This window comes from Dendrobates tinctorius, unplaced genomic scaffold (assembly GCF_039654945.1).
Source record: "Dendrobates tinctorius isolate UK_male_01 unplaced genomic scaffold, ASM3965494v1 ptg000089l, whole genome shotgun sequence".
Classification (NCBI taxonomy): domain Eukaryota; kingdom Metazoa; phylum Chordata; class Amphibia; order Anura; family Dendrobatidae; genus Dendrobates; species Dendrobates tinctorius.
Window position 1 is genome coordinate 6,210,511 of NW_027361757.1, and position 18,802 is coordinate 6,229,312.

An 18,802-nucleotide genomic window follows, 5' to 3' on the forward strand; every position below is an offset into this window, starting at 1 on the left:
TACAGACTACAAAAAAAAAATGTGTCTGTAGTCGGTGGTGTTTCACTCCCCCTGCAGCTGGGAACAGGAGGAAACAGAAAAAAGTAAAAACTAGCTGACTTCAGAAGAACCCTATTACCCTCTAATGTTGTTTGTAGTCTGTAACCATAAAGGGTAATAGGTCTGCATTGGTACAGTCTACCCAAAACACCAGTAGGATTTATATTAAATGATTTTTTTTTGCATTAGCACAGCAAACGTTGGCTACAAAAGGAAATTACCCATTAGGATATTCATTCTTATAAAACTTCCATAATGTGATTTTATAGAAGGGTAGACCGCTTCACGCAACCCCACTCCATGGTCCAGGACAGTGCTCTCTGGCGGTGGACAGGAGCTACACAAACTTCCTGAGCTTTTAGGTTCCTAGACTCAGCATTTGATTCTATGGTGTAGCATAACCTCATCGGCTAACCATAGGCAGAGCCTGAGATCCCGGAGGGTAAAGGAAATTCACGCAGCTCATATCCATGGCCAGAAAGCTCTGACCAGGACTGGGAATAGGGTTGCACAAAGTGATCTGCTCACCTCTAATCTGTATAACAAGGCTGAACAATAAACAGAAATTAAAATTTTGCTTAAATGTTTTTGAATATAGCACCAAACTATACACTGAAAATAAATATAGGCATCAGGGACAGATATAACATCTGTACTGCACAAATATACATGATATATTCTTGTCCAGAGGCAATCTTTGCCCCATTACTGGTTTTTAACCCCTTAATGACCGCCAATAAGTCTTTTAACTGTCCTGAGATACAAGATAATAGCCATGGCCGGTTTTAGGCAAAGTGGGGCCCTAGGCAAAGTTTAAAATGGGGCCCCAAAGGCTAACATATTGCACATCACACAGAAGCATTTCGGTTGTATTTACATGCCCTGAGTTCAGGACGATAAAGGAGTGTGATTGACAATATTGAAGTCGTTCGACACTTGTTTCCTGGCCTCACTCCACCATCTCAGAAAGAATGATGGGAACAGAACAATCACTAATGGATCACTAACAGATCACCATACAGTACCATGTTATCAGCAGCACATCTACAGTTTACACCCCATAGTCCTCCATATTGTAGAATATACTCCCTATAGTCCTCCATATAATATAATGTGCCCCATAGTCCTTCATATAGTATAATACATTCCTCAGTCCCCCAAATAGTTTAATACACTCCTCATAGCCCTCCATATATTAAAATACACTGCTCAGTCCTCCATATATTATAATACACTCCTCATAGTGCTTCATATAGTATAATACACTGCCATAGTCATCTATGTAGTAAAGTTCACTTTACATAGTATAATGCACCCCATAGTTCTACATATAATGTATTCCCCATAGTCCTCGATACAGTATAATGCAGCCCACATATAGTATAATGCAGCCACTCCATAGAGCATAATGCAGCCACCCCACAGAGTATAATGTAGCCCACCATGCAATATAATGTAGCCCCCATAGAATATAATGCAGCACCCCTTAGAGCATAATGCAGCTACCCCACAGAGTACAATGTAGCCACTCCACAGAATATAATGTAACCCCCCCATAGAATATAATGCAGCCCCTCCATAGAATATAATGCAGCCCCTTATATAGTTTAATGTAGCCCCTCCATAGAATACAATGTAGCCCTCCTCAGATAGTATAATTCAGCCCCCATAGAATGTAATGTAGCCCCCTCAAAGTATAATAAAGCCCCCATACAATATAATCTAGCCCCCATTGAATATAATGCAGCCCCCATAGAATACAATGTAGCCTCCTCATATATTATAATGTAGCCCCCTCAGAGTATGATGCAATCACCCCGCATAGAATGTAATAAATATAATACAGCCCCAAGTAGAATATAATACAGCCCACCTCCCCATAGAAAATAATGTAACCCCCCATATTATATAGCACAGCTTCCCCCATAGTTTATAATGTAAAATGTACCCCCTTAGTATAAAAAACAGCCACATAGTATATAGCCCATCACCACATGGTACATAGCACAGCCCCACATGGTATACAGCACAGCCCCACATGGTATATAGCACAGCCCCACATGGTAGACAGCACAGCCCCACATGGTAGACAGCACAGCCCCACATGGTAGACAGCACAGCCCCACATGGTAGACAGCACAGCCCCACATGGTAGACAGCACAGCCCCACATGATATATAGCACAGCCCCACATGATATATAGCACAGCCCCACATGGTAGATAGCACTGCACCACCATGGTGTATAGCACAGTATTACATGGTATATAGCAAAGCATGGTATGTAGCACAGCATAACAAGGTATATATATAGCCCAGCACCACATGGTATATAGCCTAGCATGGTATATAGCCTAGCACCACATGGTATACAGCCCAGCATGGTATATAGCCCAGCACCACATGATATATAGTCCAGCATGGTATATAGCCCAGCACCACATGGTATATAGCCCAGCATGGTATATAGCCCAGCACCACATGGTATATAGCCCAGGATGGTATATGGTCCAGCACCACATGGTAACTAGCCCAGCACCACATGGTATATAGCCCAGCATGGTATATAGCCCAGCATGGTATATAGCCCAGCACCACATGGTATATAGCCCAGCATGGTATATGGTCCAGCACCACATGGTAACTAGCCCAGCACCACATGGTATATAGCCCAGCACCACATGGTATATAGCCCAGCATGGTATATAGCCCAGCATGGTATATAGTCCAGCACACCACATGGTACATAGCCCAGCATAGTATATAGCCGCCCCCCAAAATGACCCCACAGTCCAGTACTCACACTGATATATTAAAAAAAAACAAAAAAACAAAAAAAACACAAACACTCCTCACGCCCGCGCTGCTCCTGGTTCCTGTCTCCTGCTCTGCCTGTTACACAGTGAGTGCGCGATGACATCATCACGCACCTGCTGTGTCAGAGGCAGAGCGGGGAATGATGGGAGAGGGTGCGTCAGCTGACGCTCTCTCCTCTATCATTGCTTTGAATTCTACCAGCATCTATATAGTTCAATGCAGCGGCGGGGGGACTCGGCACTGGGGGCAGGCGGGCCCCCCTCCCAGCCTCACAGGGGTCCCATAGCAGCTGCGTGATTTGCCGCTAGCTGGGGTCCCTAGGCAGCTGCCTGGTCTGCCTGCCCCTAACGCAGTCCCTGATAAGAGCATCCCCATACAGGTGACAATCCAGCAGCTGTCAGCTGTACACTATAGTTGATTACTTGCTGTATTAGCCACGATCAATGTTTGCACCGTCCATATCTGTTTAACCACTTAGATGCTGCTGTCAATAGTGACTACATCTTATAAATGGTTAACAGAGTCTGGGTGAAATAGTGGATGAAGATGAGGAAAAAGCCAATATTGTAAGTTACATTTTTTCTACAGTATTTACACAAGAAAATCCCATGATGGATAACATGATCAGTGATAACAAAAATTCTCCATTAAGTGTCACCTGCCTAACCCAGCAGGAAGTATGGCTGCGTCTAAAAATCACTAAAATTGATAAATCCCCGGGCCCAGATGGGATACACCCCAGAGTACTGCAGGAATTAAGCTCAGTCATAGATAGAACATTATTTTTAATCTTTAAATATCCCATAACAACAGGGTATGCACCACAGGACTGGCGTATGGCAAATGTGGTGCCAATATTCAAAAAGGGGACAAAAACTGAACTTATAAATTATAGGCCAGTGAGCGTAACCTCAACTGTGGGTAAAATCCTGGAGGGTTTTCTTATACTACACTGGAGTATCTGAAGAAGAATAACCTCATGACCCAATACCAACATGGGTTTATGAGGGACGTTCCTGTCAGACTAATCTGATAAGCTTTTATGAATAGGTAAGTTCTAGACTGGACCAAGGGAATGCAGTGGACGTGGTGTACATGGACTTTTCAAAAGCTTTTGATACGGTGCCACACAAAAGGTTGATACATAAAATGAGAACAATGGGGATAGGGGAAAATATGTGTATCCCAGGCTCAGGGATAGGAAACAAAGGCTGGTTATTAATGGAGCACACTCGGCCTGGGTCGCAGTTAGCAGTGGGGTACCACAGGGGTCAGTATTGGGCCTGCTTCTTTTTAACATATTTATTAATGACCTTGTAGGGGGCATACAGAGTAGAATTTCAATATTTGCAGATGACACTAAACTCTGCAGGGTAATCAATACAGAGGAGGACAATTTAATATTACAGGAAGATTTATGTAAACTAGAAGCTTGGGCTGATAAATGGCAAATGAGCTTTAATGGGGATAAATGTAAGGTCATGCACTTGGGTAGAACGAACAAGATGTATAATTATGTGCTTAATTGTAAAACACTAGGCAAAACTGTCATTGTAAAAGACCTGGGTGTATGGGTGGACAACAAACTCACATTTAGTGGCCAGTGTCAGGCAGCTGCTGCAAAGGCAAATAAAATAATTGGATGCATTAAAAGAGGCACAGATGCTCATGAGGAGAACATAATCTTACCTCTATATAAGTCACTAGAGCGACCACATTTAGAATACTGTGTACAGTTCTGGTCTCCGGTGTATTAGAAACATAGCTGAACTGGAGCGGGTGCACACAAGAGCGACCAAGGTTATAAGAGCAATAGGGGGTCTGCAATACCAAGACAGGTTATTACACTTGGGGGTATTTAGTTTGGAAAAACGAAGGCTTAGGGGTGATCTTATTACAATGTATAAATATATTCATAATCACAGACGAGGATTCTTTACTGTAAGAGCAGTGAGACTATGGAACTCTCTTCCGTATGTTGTTGTATTGAGTGATTCAATACTAAAATTTAAGAGGTGACTGGATGCCTTTCTTGAAAAGTATAATGTTAAAGGTTATATATACTAGATTCCTTGATAGAGTGTTGATCCAGGGAACTAGTCTGATTGCCGTATGTGGAGTTGGCAAGTAATTTTTTCCCCAATGTGGAGCTTAGTGTTTGCCGCATGGGTTTTTTTTTTTTTTTTTGCTTTCCTCAGGATCAACATGTTAGGCTATGGGTAGAACTAGATGGATTTTAAGTCTTCCTTCAACCTTAAATACTAATTTACTATTGACATCCTGAGATCATGATTGTGTGGTCCTGATGTTTGCCAAGGCAATTCATGACCAAATAGCGGCTTTAGAGTCTTCCGGCTAGAGTAACATGTTCAGACGTTAGTGACATTTAGGTCGTAAAAATAATTTTTTTCATTCCTGTTATGTCACTTTGCTTTAATTCCTGAAAAGCATATGAAGGGTTAATAAACTACCTGACAGCAGTTTTCAATATATCAAGGGGTGCTGTTTTTAAAATGGTATCACTTTTGGGGGGTTGCCAATATATAGGACCCCCGAAGTCACATCAACCCTGGATAGGTCCCTAAAAGAAATATTTTGTAAATTTCCTTGGAAAAAGGAAAAATTGCTGCTACATTTTTAAGCCTCCTAAAATGCTAACAAAATAAAATAACATTTTACAAGTGGTGCCGATTTAAAGCAGGCAGGAGGGAAACGTTATTTATTAATTTTTTTGTGTGATAAGACTATCTGGAGTAAAGGGATAACCTTTCAAAGTTTGAAAATTATAAAACCTGCAAAAGACAAAATAAACAAAAACCCTGCTGTAACTAAGTACCGTATTTTCCGCTTTGTAAGACGCACTTTTTTTCCCCAAAATTTGGGGGGAAAACAGGGGTGCGTCTTACAAAGCGGACATGCCTTACCTAGGCTGTGATCGGGGGCGTCCGGCGGTTGCTGGCCGCTGCTGCGGGTGTGTCCGGTGCCGCGTTGTGTGCCCGTCGATGCCCGGGGCTCTGCCAACATTGTGCGACAGGCCAGAGCCCCGGCATTTCCTCAGTTCCCTGTGTGCCGGTAAAAAGATGGCCGCCGGCGCGTGCGCAGATGGGATCTCGGGACCCAGTTCTCGAGAGATGAGATTTGAAATCTCATCTCTCGAGAGGTGGGTCCCGAGATCCCATCTGCGCACGCGCCGGCGGCCATTTTCCCTGGGTTCCCTGTGTGCGCGCGGTGGTGCCTGCAAAAAAATGGCCGCCGCGCGTGCGCAGATGGGATCTCGGGACCCAGCTCTCGAGAGATGAGATTTCAGATCTCATCTCTCGAGAACTGGTCCCGAGATCCCATCTGCGCACGCGCCGGCGGCCATTTTTTTTTTACCGGCACTTCAGCGCACATATACAGGGAACCGAGGAAATGCTGGGGCTCTGGTCTGTCGAACAATGTCGGCAGAGCCCCGGGCATCGATGGGCACACAACGCCGCACCGGAGCACCCGCAGCACCGGCCTCCAACCGCCGGACAAGTGGAGAAACCTGACACCAGCACAAGACTCTGCAGCAGCAACAGCACACATCGGAGCCCCCCCTCATCCCTGAATGCGGCCTGCAGCATCACTCCACGCCTGCCTCCTCCAGCAGCGAGCCTGGGACCCCTCTACACCGCAGCCACCAACCCCGGTAAGCAATAAGATGCAAGGATTATAAGAGGCACCACCATTTTATTAAAAAATATTTTTTTCTTATTTTTCTCCTCAAAAATTGTGGTGCGTCTTATAATCCGGAGCGTCTTATAAAGCGAAAAATACAGTAAGTAAAAGCAAAAGGGCATCTAAATAATACAGAGTTTTTAGTAATACTGTTTTTGATCAAAAGTAGCATGAAAGCCATCCCACCACGACACGGAAATTGTATATAAGGCTTCCCCAGACTGGTGTCTACTGTTTGGGACCCGGTCCTTTTGTCTGCCCTTGTTCACACATTGAGGTCAACTTTGATACAAGGCAAGGTTTTTAATATTAGACAGTGTAGGACTATCCCGAACAGAGTTACCGTGTTGTGGTGGGATAGCTTTCATGCTACTTTTGATCAAAAACAGTATTACTAAAAACTCTATTATTTAGATGCACTTTTGCTTTTACTTACTTAGTTACAGCAGGGTTTTTGCTCATTTTGTCTTTTTATTTAACGTTTGAAAATTGCAATTTTCTGCAGTTTTGGCAAATTTTAGATAGCTTTTAAAAATAACCACAAAACATATCAACCTAAATGTACCATTATCATAAAGTATACTGTGTCACGAAAAAATAGTCTCAAAACCACTGTGATATGTTGAAGCGTTCCAGAGTTATTACTACATAAAGTGACATTGGTCAGATATAAAAAATTTGGCCCGGTCACCAAGGGATTAAAAAAACAACTGCACTATATATAATGCAGTTCATCCTTTTGCAATGGAGAGGAATTTTAGCCCATTGCTCCCTACAAGACAACTTAATCTCTGTAGTGTTTGTGGGTTTTTCTCCCATGAACTGCTTGCTTCAGTTTTACAGATTACAGTCATTCCAAAACTTTATTCTTTTTAGAACAAATTTTCTCCTTAGGGTTGTTGCCTTGCTACAAGACCCATGATCTCTTGAAATTCAGCTTATGGACAGAAACCTCATACCTAATTCGTTGTTTCATCAACGATTGCAGCTGTCCACGCACACATGCAGCAAAATAGGCTCAAACCTATGATACCTCAAACATCGTGATTCTCAGGTATGAGGTGTTTACACTGTAAGGCTGTGTGTCCACGATGCGATTTTTAGCGTTTTTGCCGCGATTTTCGGAGCAAAAACGCTGCGAAAACGTTTAAAAATCGTGTAAATGACGCACCCCATGCATTCCTATGGCATTCCGCACATGCTGTGCTAATGCTGCGCTTTTTTCCGCGGCGGAATCACATCGCGGAAAAAAAACGCAGCATCATCATTCTTTTGTGCGGAATCGCAAAGAATTGCCGCGATTACGCACCCATAGGAATGCATGAGAATCGCTTACTTCCCGCATGTGGCTATGCCCACCATGCGGGAAGTTAAGCGTCTCATGTGCGGTTGGTACCCACGGTGTGGAGGAGAGGAGACTGTCCTCCAGGCCCTGGGTATCATACCCCTGTAAAAAAAATAAAAAATAAAAAATCGGGGTATATTTACCTTCCGACGTCCCGCGCTGCATTCCTGGGCCTCAGCGTACCCAGTAATGCCTTGCGGCAAGGTCCTGTGATGACGTGGTCTCGCGAGATCGCTATAGTAATGCGAGACCAACGTCATCACAGGTCTCGCAAGGCATCGCTGGGAACGCTAAAGCCCGGGATGGCAGCGCGGGACTTCGGAAGGTTAATATACCCCGATTTTTTATTTATCATTTTTAACATTCTATCTTTTACTATTGATGCCGCATAGGCGGCCTCAATAGTAAAAAGCTGGTCACACTTGTCAAACACTATGTTTGACGAGTGTGACCAACCTGTCAATCACTTTCCACGCAATGCTTCAAATCGCTTGGAAAGTGCTTGAGAAAATCGCGGCAAAATCGCAAACAGAATCGCTGTAAAATCGCAGTGAAATAGTGTGGAAAAAAACGCGTGATTTCTGGGAAGGAGTCCGGTTTTCATTGTGCGTTTTAAAACGCTACGTGGGCCCATAGCCTTAGAGTGTTTTACTTTATCAAAACAAACATTTTCAAATTAAACCAGAAAGCTCTATTTTTGTCTCCTTCAACTACAAAACATTGTTCCAATAACCTTTTGGCTTGTCCAGGTCACCCTTTGGAGACAGATAGTCAGCAATGTTCTTTTTGGAGAACACTGGCTTTCTCCTTGCAGTTCTGCCATGTCTGCAATGCACATCATTGTGTCTCAGTATCCTCCTGATGGTGGACTCATGAACATTAGCTAATGTAATAGAGGCCTTTAGTTGCTGTACAAATGTGGATTTGTGGAGTCAAAACTCTTTAGAGATATTTTTGTAACCTTTTCCAGTGTGATGATCATCATCTCTTCTTCGGAAGTCCTCAAAAATCTCCTTTGTTCATGCCAAGATACATTTCCACAAACATGTTGTGAAGACCAAACTTTGATATTTCCATGTACTTTAAATAAAAATAGGTCACCCACTCAGACCGGATTGTCATCCCATTGACTGAAAGCACAAGACTTTGGCCATTCACAGATCTTCATAGAATCATAGAATGTTAGAGTTGGAAGGGACCTCCTGGGTCATCTGGTCCAACCCCCTGCTCAATGCAGGATTCACTAAATCATCCCAGATAGATGTCTGTCCAGCCTCTGTGTGAAGACTTCCATGGAAGGAGAACTCACCACCTCTCGTGGGAGCGGGTTCCACTCATCTTGATATTGGACAGTTTTCCTCAATAATAAAATGATAGTTAATATTTTTGCCTTTTGGTTCTCTACCTAAACTTAGGATTTTGTGAAATTCAGGTACAGTTTTAAGTCAAATTTTTCAGAAATATAGGAAAATTCTAAAGAGCTCAAACTGTCAAGCACCACTGTATATTAATGTAATGAACACATTCAAAACTCAGAAACAGGAAGCAGGTTGTATAATAGGGTGTCTATAATGAATGACGGAATGGAGATGAACGCATGAAACTTGAATGTATAAAAATAACTGATTTAAGATCTAGATATACAAGACCAAATATGAGTTTTGAATTTTACCAAAAGTGTTTGAGACGGACACTTTGTTTTTCATAAAGTTTGCCGCTTCTGAGGTTTTAGACCTTTTAGTCAAATGTTTCTATGGTTACTGAAGTGAAATAGCATTTAATACGTTTTTAAACTTTTATTAGCACATGCAACAAGTATATGCAAAGACTTAATATTTACAGTGTTGATCCCTATTTTTCAAGACTTCTGTAATTCGCCCTGGAATGCTGGGCTATATCCTGACTGATGACAACCTGTTCTTGCCTAACCAGTGCATGCAATTTCTCACAATTTTTGTGTCTTTGTGTCTTTCAGTACTGACCACAGATTCTCAATGTGATGGAGATCTGGGGAGTGTCCTGGTCATGGACCCAAAATGGAATGGTTTTGTTCATGGAGACACTTCGCTATAACGTTTGCCTTGCGACATTGTGCTCCATCATGCTGGAAAAAGCACTGTTCATCACCAAATTGCTCCGGGATCATTGGAGAAGTTGCTCTTTGTGGATGTTTAGGTCCCATTCTTTATTCATGGCAGTGTTCTTAGACAAAATAATGAGCGGGTCCACTCCCATTGATGAAAACAACCCCAGACATGAATGGTCTCAGTATGCTTTACTGTTGACATGATGCAGGATTCATGGTAGTGCCCTCTTTCTCTTCCCTGGTCAATACTTCCCCCTGAAGTCTCAAATAATGTGAAGGGGGCTTCAGAAAAAATAACTTTACCTTAGTTATCTGCAGTGCAAACCCTGTGTTTTCTGTAGAACGTCAGTATGTCTTTGATAAATTTATTGGAAGAGAAGTGGCTTCTTTGGTGCCCTTCTTGACACCAGGCCAAACCTTAGTCTCACTGTGCGTGCAGATGCAATATCCCCTGCCTGAAGCCATTCCCGAGCAAGCTTTGCACTGGTGTTGAACCATTCCTGTAGCTGAACCCTTTTAATGAGATGGTGCCAGCACTTGCTGGACTTTCTTATGCGCCCTGAAGTTTTCTTTAAAGAACTTCCACCCTTTTCTTTGAAGTTCTTGATTATCTGATAAATGTTTGACTTAGCGCAATCTTACAAGCAAAATGTCTTTGCCTGTAAGGCCCTACTGATTCAAAGCAATAATGGCTGCAGGGGTTTCCATGGAGGTAACCATTCAAGAAGAGCGAATCAGGCAAAATTAGAATTTGCGTCTGTGTGGATTTTACCTGAAAATTCGATTTTCAGAAAAATTATTCTCTGCAAATAAAATGCTACTTTTTATGCTGTGGGTTCTTTACAAACTACAGAGCATACTAAACACAAGATGTAAAAAACAATAAAAAAAACCAAACAAAAAAAACTTATACTCACCTTACCACTCACCTCATTTGGTATCCTAGCAGTCACCCGACCTGTCTTAGGGTGCCGTCACACTAAACGATGCACCAGCAATCCCAACAACGATACGACCTTGTCAGGATCGCTGGTGCCTCGCTACATGATCACTTTTGAGCAGCCAAACAGGCAGATTTCACCAGCGATCAGGACCAGTGAGGATGCTGGTATCCAAGGTTAATATCGGGTAACTAAGCGCGCGCATCACTTAGTTACCCGCTGTGTACCTTGGATATCAGCTCCCAGCGCCAGCACGCAGGTATCCAAGGTACACAGTGGGTAACTAAGCAACGTGCGCGCTTAGTTACCTGATATTTACCTGATATTTACCTTGGATACCAGCTCTCAGCGTCTGCTTACAGCGCTGGGAGCTCGCTCATCGTTGGTCTCCCGCTGCCACACGCAGCGATGCGCGTTGGCCAGCGGGAGACTAACGATCAAAAAACGGCCCAGGACATTCGTGCACAATCAGCGATACCCGTGGGGGGGGGGGGGTCGCTGATGCGTGCCACACACAGCGAGATCACTGATGCGTCACAAAATCAGCGATCTCTCTAGCGATCTTGCTGTGTGTGACGGGGCCTTTAGTTGCATCATATCACTTCTGCAAGTGCTGAATCACAGATTCATCTTAGGCTGGAACTTCTGGTTCTCATTACACCCACAACAGCTTTGCGGAAGCACATGTATGGTCACAATGTCATGATATGCACAGTGAATTGCACTTACATGCAGTGAAACATCCTGGCTCTTATTAGAGCCGGAAGCTCAGTCGTAGCGCAAAGAGGCCCGAGAATTCACCACTTGCAGGGGTGATAAAAAAAGAGACAAAACCAGGCATGTGACTGCGAGGTGCCAAGGGTCCGGAGAGGTGAGCGGAAAGGAGAGTATATGTGGTCTTTATTATTTTTAATCTTTTGATGACCCTTTATGGTGCAGCAACATGGTGGATAGCAGCCGCCATTTTGCTAAATTCGCATAGAGGCAAATTATAAAAAGCCTGCATTTTGGCAGATTTTTTTGTAATATTCAAGTAGAATTCAATTGCACTTCAATATATTCATTCATGTTTAATAACCATGGTTAACAGAAAAAGACAATTTTAAGCACCAGCCTCCTTTTAAAGCAACCAGTCTGATCTTATAATTCAATCACCATGACAGTCATGTCAGCTGTCTTTTCTTCTTTAAAGGTACTGTCACACTTAGCGATGTACCAGCGATCCCGACCAGCGATATGACGCGGTCAGGATCGCTGGTACATCGCTAAGTGGTCGCTAGTGAGCTGCCACATAGGCAGATCTCACTAGCGACATCGCTGGGGTAGGGGATCGCTACTTACCTGTCACACCAGGTGATCCTGCGTCCTCCCGCCCGGCTCCACGCGTCGCTCGTCCTCACAGCAGGAAGCGCCACAGGAAGCTGACGACGAGAAACAGTCCTGAACGTTCTCGCGCGATCAGCGATAATCAGCGGGGGAGCCGGTCGTAGGTAAGTATCAGACACAGAGATATCGCTAGCAATATCGCTATAACGTCACTAGTAATAGCGATATTGCTAGCGATATCTCTTAGTGTGACATGCCCTTTACACTATCTCCTGAGTGAATGAGAAGATGGAAAAGATGTAGCAGGGCTGAAATAAAGTGAAAATGGTTTTTGTGCGAAAGTTAATTTGTGTCTCAAAACTTTTGGCCTTGATAGTAACATAGTTATTAAGGTTGAAGGAAGACTTTAAGTCCATCTAGTTCACCCCATATCCTATCCTAACTTGCCCTAACATGTTGATCCAGAGGAAGGCAAAAAAAACCCATGTGGCAAACAGTAAGCTTCACATTGGGGAAAAAAATTCCTTCCCGACTCCACATACGGCCATCAAACTAGCTCCCTGGATCAACGCAATATTAAGGAAACTAGTGTATATACCTTGTAATATTATACTTTTCAAGAAAGGCATCCAGTCCCTTCTTAAATTTTAGTAGGGAATCACTCATTACAACATCATATGGCAGAGAGTTCCAGAGTCTCACTGCTCTTACAGTAAAGAATCCGCGTCTGTGAGTATGCTTAAACCTTCTTTCCTCCAGACGTAGAGGATGCCCCCTTGTCCCTGTCACAGGTCTAAGAGTAAAAAGATCATTAGAAAGGTCTTTGTATTGTCCCCGCATATATTTATACATTGTAATAAGATCACCCCTAAGCCTTCGATTTTCCAAACTAAATAACCCCAAGTGTAGTAACCTGTCTTGGTATTGCAGACCCCCCAGTTCCCTAATAACCTTGGTCGCTCTTCTCTGCACCAGCTCCAGTTCAGCTGTGTCTTTCTTATACACCGGAGACCACAACTGTTCACAGCATTCTAAGGGTACCGTTACACGTAGCGATGCACAAGCAATCCCGACAATGATATGGATCGCTGGTGCATCGCTAAGTGGTCGCTAGTGAGCTGCCACACAGGCAGATCTCACCAGTGACATCGCAGGGGTCGGGGGTCACTACTTACCTGTCAGACGAGGCGATCCTGACGTCCTCCCGCCCGTGTCGCTCGTCGGCGCCACAGGAAGCCCAGCAGGAATCGGCCGACGACAAATGGCCCAGGCCATTCTCGAGCGATCAGCGATTATCGCGGGGGAGCCGGTCGGAGGTAAGTGTCACATGTAGCGATATCGCTAGCAATATCGCTGCTACGTCACAAAACCAGTGACGATACAGCAATATTGCTAGCGATATCGCTACGTGTAACAGGCCCTTAAGTGTAGTTGCACTAGTGACTTATATAGAGGTAAATTATGTTCTCCTCATGAGCATCTATGCCTCGTTTAATGCTTCCCATTATTTTATTTGCCTTTGCAGCAGCTGCCTGACACTGGCCACTAAATGTGAGTTTGTCATCCACCCATACACCCAGGTCTTTTTCAGTGACAGTTTTGCCCAGTGTTGTACAATTAAGAACATAATTATACATCTTGTTTGTTCTACCCAAGTGCATGACCTTACATTTATCCCCATTAAAGCTCATTTGCCATTTATCAGCCCAAGCTTCTAGTTTACATTGTATACTAACATGTATTAGCTCAAGTCCAGAGAAACTGTTTAACAATAATAACTTCCAGGAAAGTTAGTGATGTTGGCAGTGGGTTAATAAAATGTTTGTCATCTCCCCACAAGCAAACACAATTAAAGCTAGTAGTCTCTCACAGTTGTTCCTAATTTAATGATATATGATACTGGAGACAAGAGATTCCCTTCTGAAGAGCTGAAGTCCAAACCAATACCACATACTGTTGACATGCTGACAGGGGTTATTGTGAAATAATATAGTGTAAGTTGCCAGTATAACCCATAACTCAGCTGGTAGCATCTACTTTGGAGTCATTTTAAGACTGGATTGTAGATTCTACTATAGGGTACACTATGTTCTAAACACAGGGCTCATTTGAATTGTTAAAGTGGTCAATCTACAGATATTACAATTGCATGTTTTTTTAGTATTCCGTTACAATGTATTTAAGTCTAATGGCAATATTAATTTTAAACATTTTGGCTTTGGAATAAAAAAAAAAAATATATATATATATATATATATATATATATATATATATATATATATATATATATATATATATATATATATATATATATATATATATCTCTCTCGTTACGTGACCCCATCCCGCCCCCCCAAAAAATATTCTGAAAGCTGACTAAAGGCTAGTCTCTTAAGACCTACCATGCTTCAAATTTTGTCTCCTTCAAAAGCTAAAAGAATGAACATACTAAGTTTCTGTGTCTGCTGAGATGCTAATTACCTATTCGATAGACCAATCTTGTAAAAAGCTTGCCATGTTTTCTCCTTACAATTCACTCTCAGTGACAGTGCACTCACTTGTCGATTCGTCAATTCTCATAAAAACCGGAAAGGGAGCACACTGTTACTGTGCATAAAAAGAACATTTAAAATGGCTGCTGATTTCGCTGCCTCAGCTTTTATAGTGGTTCTGTTAGTCCTTTCCAGTGAGGCTGCACTATTGCACGCGTTTTGATAGCTGTAAGGCTACGAGCTTACATAAAGTGGATTTTATCAACCCTTATAAAATATAACTTTTAATAAGTAATGTTTAAAAATAGACCCAAAATAAGGTGAAAAAGATAAACGTGCAAAAATATGTATTTTTATATATACATAAGGGGCTAGTGAAAACAGAGGGTAGGATAGTATGATGTATGAAGAACTAACACTATACTCCCCTGTCCACCACAGTAATCCAATTGATAGTACCTTACAGTTTCTATACAAATGTCGACATAGTCTGGCAAGAAAAATGTAGTCACAAAATAAGACACAAAAGACGACTATAGCCCTATATAAAGCCTCATCTGTGAGGATGGTAAAGATGATGTATAACTGTGTGTATTCCTTATGCCTAGGGAAATATCCAAGATCAAATCTGCGATACCCATGAACAGGTTATCATCTATTACATTTAGTTTCTATAGCATGCTAAGGAAAAATGTGCCACAGTCAGTGATAAACAGTTACACTAAGCCGATGTGAGGAAGGGGTGCGCACCAGGGGAGTATAGTGTCAGTTCTTCATACATCATATTATCCTACTCTCTATTTTCACTAGCCCCTCATGTATATATAAAAATACATATTTGTGCATGTTGAACTTTTTCACTTTATTTTGGGTCTATTTTTAAACATTACTCACATTATTAAAAGTTATATTTTATAAGGGTGAATTGTCAGTAAGCCCCCAAGTCTCTTGCTACAGGAGAGCGCTATCAATCACCTGCAGTGGTGCTGGAAACAGCAGTCAAGGGTGGAGCAGAACTCGATCACCACTCATGCTCCCAGCGGTTTGGGTAACATGAATCAGATGACCAATTCCCGTTAACCCCTTCCCGACCAGTGACAGCGTATGCGTCATGAAAGTCGGTGCCAATCCGACCAATGATGCATATGCTGTGTCATGAATTGATAGCCCCCCTGCGGGTCGGGTGACTGGGGTCAATGAAAGGTCACCCGACTCGCAGATACAGGGGGCTTTGTACTTCACCCCAGGGGGGTGGCTTCGCCCCCCTCCCGTGGCTACGATCGCTCTTATTGGCTTTTAAAATTTGATGAAATATTACAATCCAGCCATGGCCGATGCTGCAGTAACATCGGACATGGCTGGAGACCGCAATAAGACCCCCACCACAGGTTGAAGGTGGCAATCTGCCCCCGCCACCGAATAACAGCGGCAATCTGCCGCAGCAGTCATTATCTGCTCCCCCTCTCCTGCCCTCTGATCACAGTACTTCCCCCCGGTACCTTGTGAGTCCCCGTGTTGCTCCCGGTGTCCCTCCTCCGTCGAATCTGCAAGCTGCAGATTCCATTCATTCATTTTGATCACTGTGATAAACTCTCACAGTGATCAAAATAAAAAAAAATAAAAAAAGTAAATCTCCGCCCCCCTTATCACCCCAGGTAGGGACAAACAAAATAAAGAAAATATTTTTATTTTTATTTTTCCATTACGGTTAGGGCTAGGGTTGGAATTAGGGCTAGGGTTGGAATTAGGGCTAGGGTTGGAATTAGGGCTAGGGTTGGAATTAGGGCTAGGGTTGGAATTAGGGCTAGGGTTGGAATTAGGGCTAGGGTTGGAATTAGGGCTAGGGTTGGAATTAGGGCTAGGGTTGGAATTAGGGCTAGGGTTGGAATTAGGGCTAGGGTTGGAATTAGGGCTAGGGTTGGAATTAGGGCTAGGGTTGGAATTAGGGCTAAGATTAGGGTTAGGGGTGTGTTGGGGTTAGGGTTGGGATTAGGGTTAGGCTTGTGGTTAGGGTTGGGATTAGGGATGTGTTGGGGTTAGGGTTGTGGTTAGGGTTTTGGTTGGGGTTACGGTTGAGTTAGAATTGAGGGGTTGCCACTATTTAGACACATCAGGGGGGCTCCAAACATGACATTGCACCACCATTGATTCCAGCCAATTTTCCATTCAAAAAGTCAAACAGCAGTGCTTTCTCCCTTCCGAGCTCTGCCATGCGCCCAAACAGTGGTTTACCCCAACATATGGGGTATCAGCATACTCAGGACAAACTAGACAACAACTTTTGGGGTCCAATTTCTCCTCTTACCCTTGTGAAAATAAAAAATTGCAGGCTAAATTATAATTTTTTTAGGAAAAAAAATTATTTTTTATTTTCATGGCTCTGCGTTATAAACTTCTGTAAAGCATTTGAGGGTTCAAAGTGTTCACCACGCATCTAGATAAGTTCCTTTGGGGGTCTAGTTTACAAAATGGGGTCACTTGTGGGGGGTTTCTACTGTTCAGGCACATCAGAGGCTCTGCAAGCGTAGCATGACGCCCGCAGACCATTCCATCAAAGACAGCATTTCAAAATGTCACTACTTCCCTTCCAAGCTCTGACGTGTGTACAAACAGTGGTTACCCCCCACATATGGGGTACCAGCATACTCAGGGCAAACTGGACAATTTTTGGGGCACAATTTCTCCTGTCAGCCCTGTGAAAATATTAAATTGCGGGCTAAAAAAATCATTTTTTGAGGAAAAAAATGATTTTTTATTTTCAAAGCTCTGCGTTTTAAACTTCTGTGAAGCATTTGGGGGTTCAAAGTGCTCACCACACATTTAGATAAGTTCCTTGGGGGAGGGGGTCTAGTTTCCAAAATGGGGTTTTCCATATGAGACATGGTGTCCGCTAACGATCGGAGCTAATTTTCCATTCAAAAAGTCAAATGGCGCTTCTTCCCTTCCGGGCCCTGCTGTGGGCACAAACAATGGTTTATGACCACATATGAGGTATCGGTGTACTCAGGAGAAATTGCCCAAGAAATTTTTGGATCCATTTTAACCTGTTGCCCATGTGAAAATGAAAAAATTGATGCTAAAAGAAAATTGTTCGAAAAATTAAAACGTCCATTTTTTCCTTCCACGTTGCATTAGTTCCTGTGAAGCACCTGAAGGGTTAATAATCTTATTGAATGTAGTTTTGAGTAGCTTGTGGGGTGCAGTTTTTAGAATGATGTCACTTTTGGGATATTTTCTGCCATATAGACCCCTCAAAATGACTTCAAATGTGAGGTGGTCCCTAAAAGAATGGTTTTGTAAATTTTGTTGTAAAAATGAGAAATCACTGGTCAACTTTTAACCCTTATAACTTCCTAACAAAAAAAAATTTTGTTCTAAAATTGTGCTGATGTAAAGTAGACATGTGGTAAATGTTATTTGTTAACTATTTTGTGTCACATAACTCTCTGATTTAACAGAATAAAAATTCAAATTTTGAAAATTGCAAAATTTTTGCAAAATTTCCAATTTTTTCACAAATAAACGCAAAAATTATCGACCTAAATTTACCACTAACATGAAGCCCAATATGTCCCGAAAAAACAATCTCAGAATCGCTAGGATCCGTTTAAGCGTTCCAGAGTTATTACCTCAAAGGGACCCTGGTCAGAATTGCAAAAAATGGCCTTGGTCATTAAGGTCAAAATAGGCTTGGTCTTGAAGGGGTTAAAGTGGGAAGTTCAATCAGAAAAAAAAAAGGTTTCATGCAAACATCACAGAGTGTTAATTCTGTTAATGACAATTTGAATTATGCTAATAGTACAGAACAACATAAGACAAATAGTTTACAGAGGTAGATAGTAGACTGTGGCACAACTGTGAAGGTGCACAAGTAGGTTCCCAAACCAATATATAAAGAGAATAGAACTTGGCACTCAACTTAGATAATCCATGAAAACACTTTAATGCAGTCCAATATACAATAAAAAAGATTTCATCAGTGCACTCCAACTAGCAGCGGATATTGTATTGGAACCAGACACATACCCACTGAACACCACTGATACAGTACATGC

At 42.6% G+C, this 18,802-nt stretch overlaps 1 protein-coding gene across 4 annotated transcripts in view; it reads right to left on the bottom strand.

The window, feature by feature from the left end:
* The window catches only part of PALD1 (phosphatase domain containing paladin 1), a 433,079-nt gene that overhangs the window by 95,775 nt on the left and 318,502 nt on the right, over positions 1-18,802 (bottom strand). For 3 of the 4 annotated variants that reach the window (XM_073585784.1, XM_073585787.1, XM_073585786.1), the window contains one exon: positions 4,545-4,676. The exons of the other annotated variant lie outside the window; for it this stretch is intronic. In XM_073585784.1, coding sequence (XP_073441885.1) covers positions 4,545-4,676 — 132 coding nt within the window. The remainder of the gene's footprint in view (positions 1-4,544; positions 4,677-18,802) is intronic. 4 annotated transcript variants of the gene reach the window in all.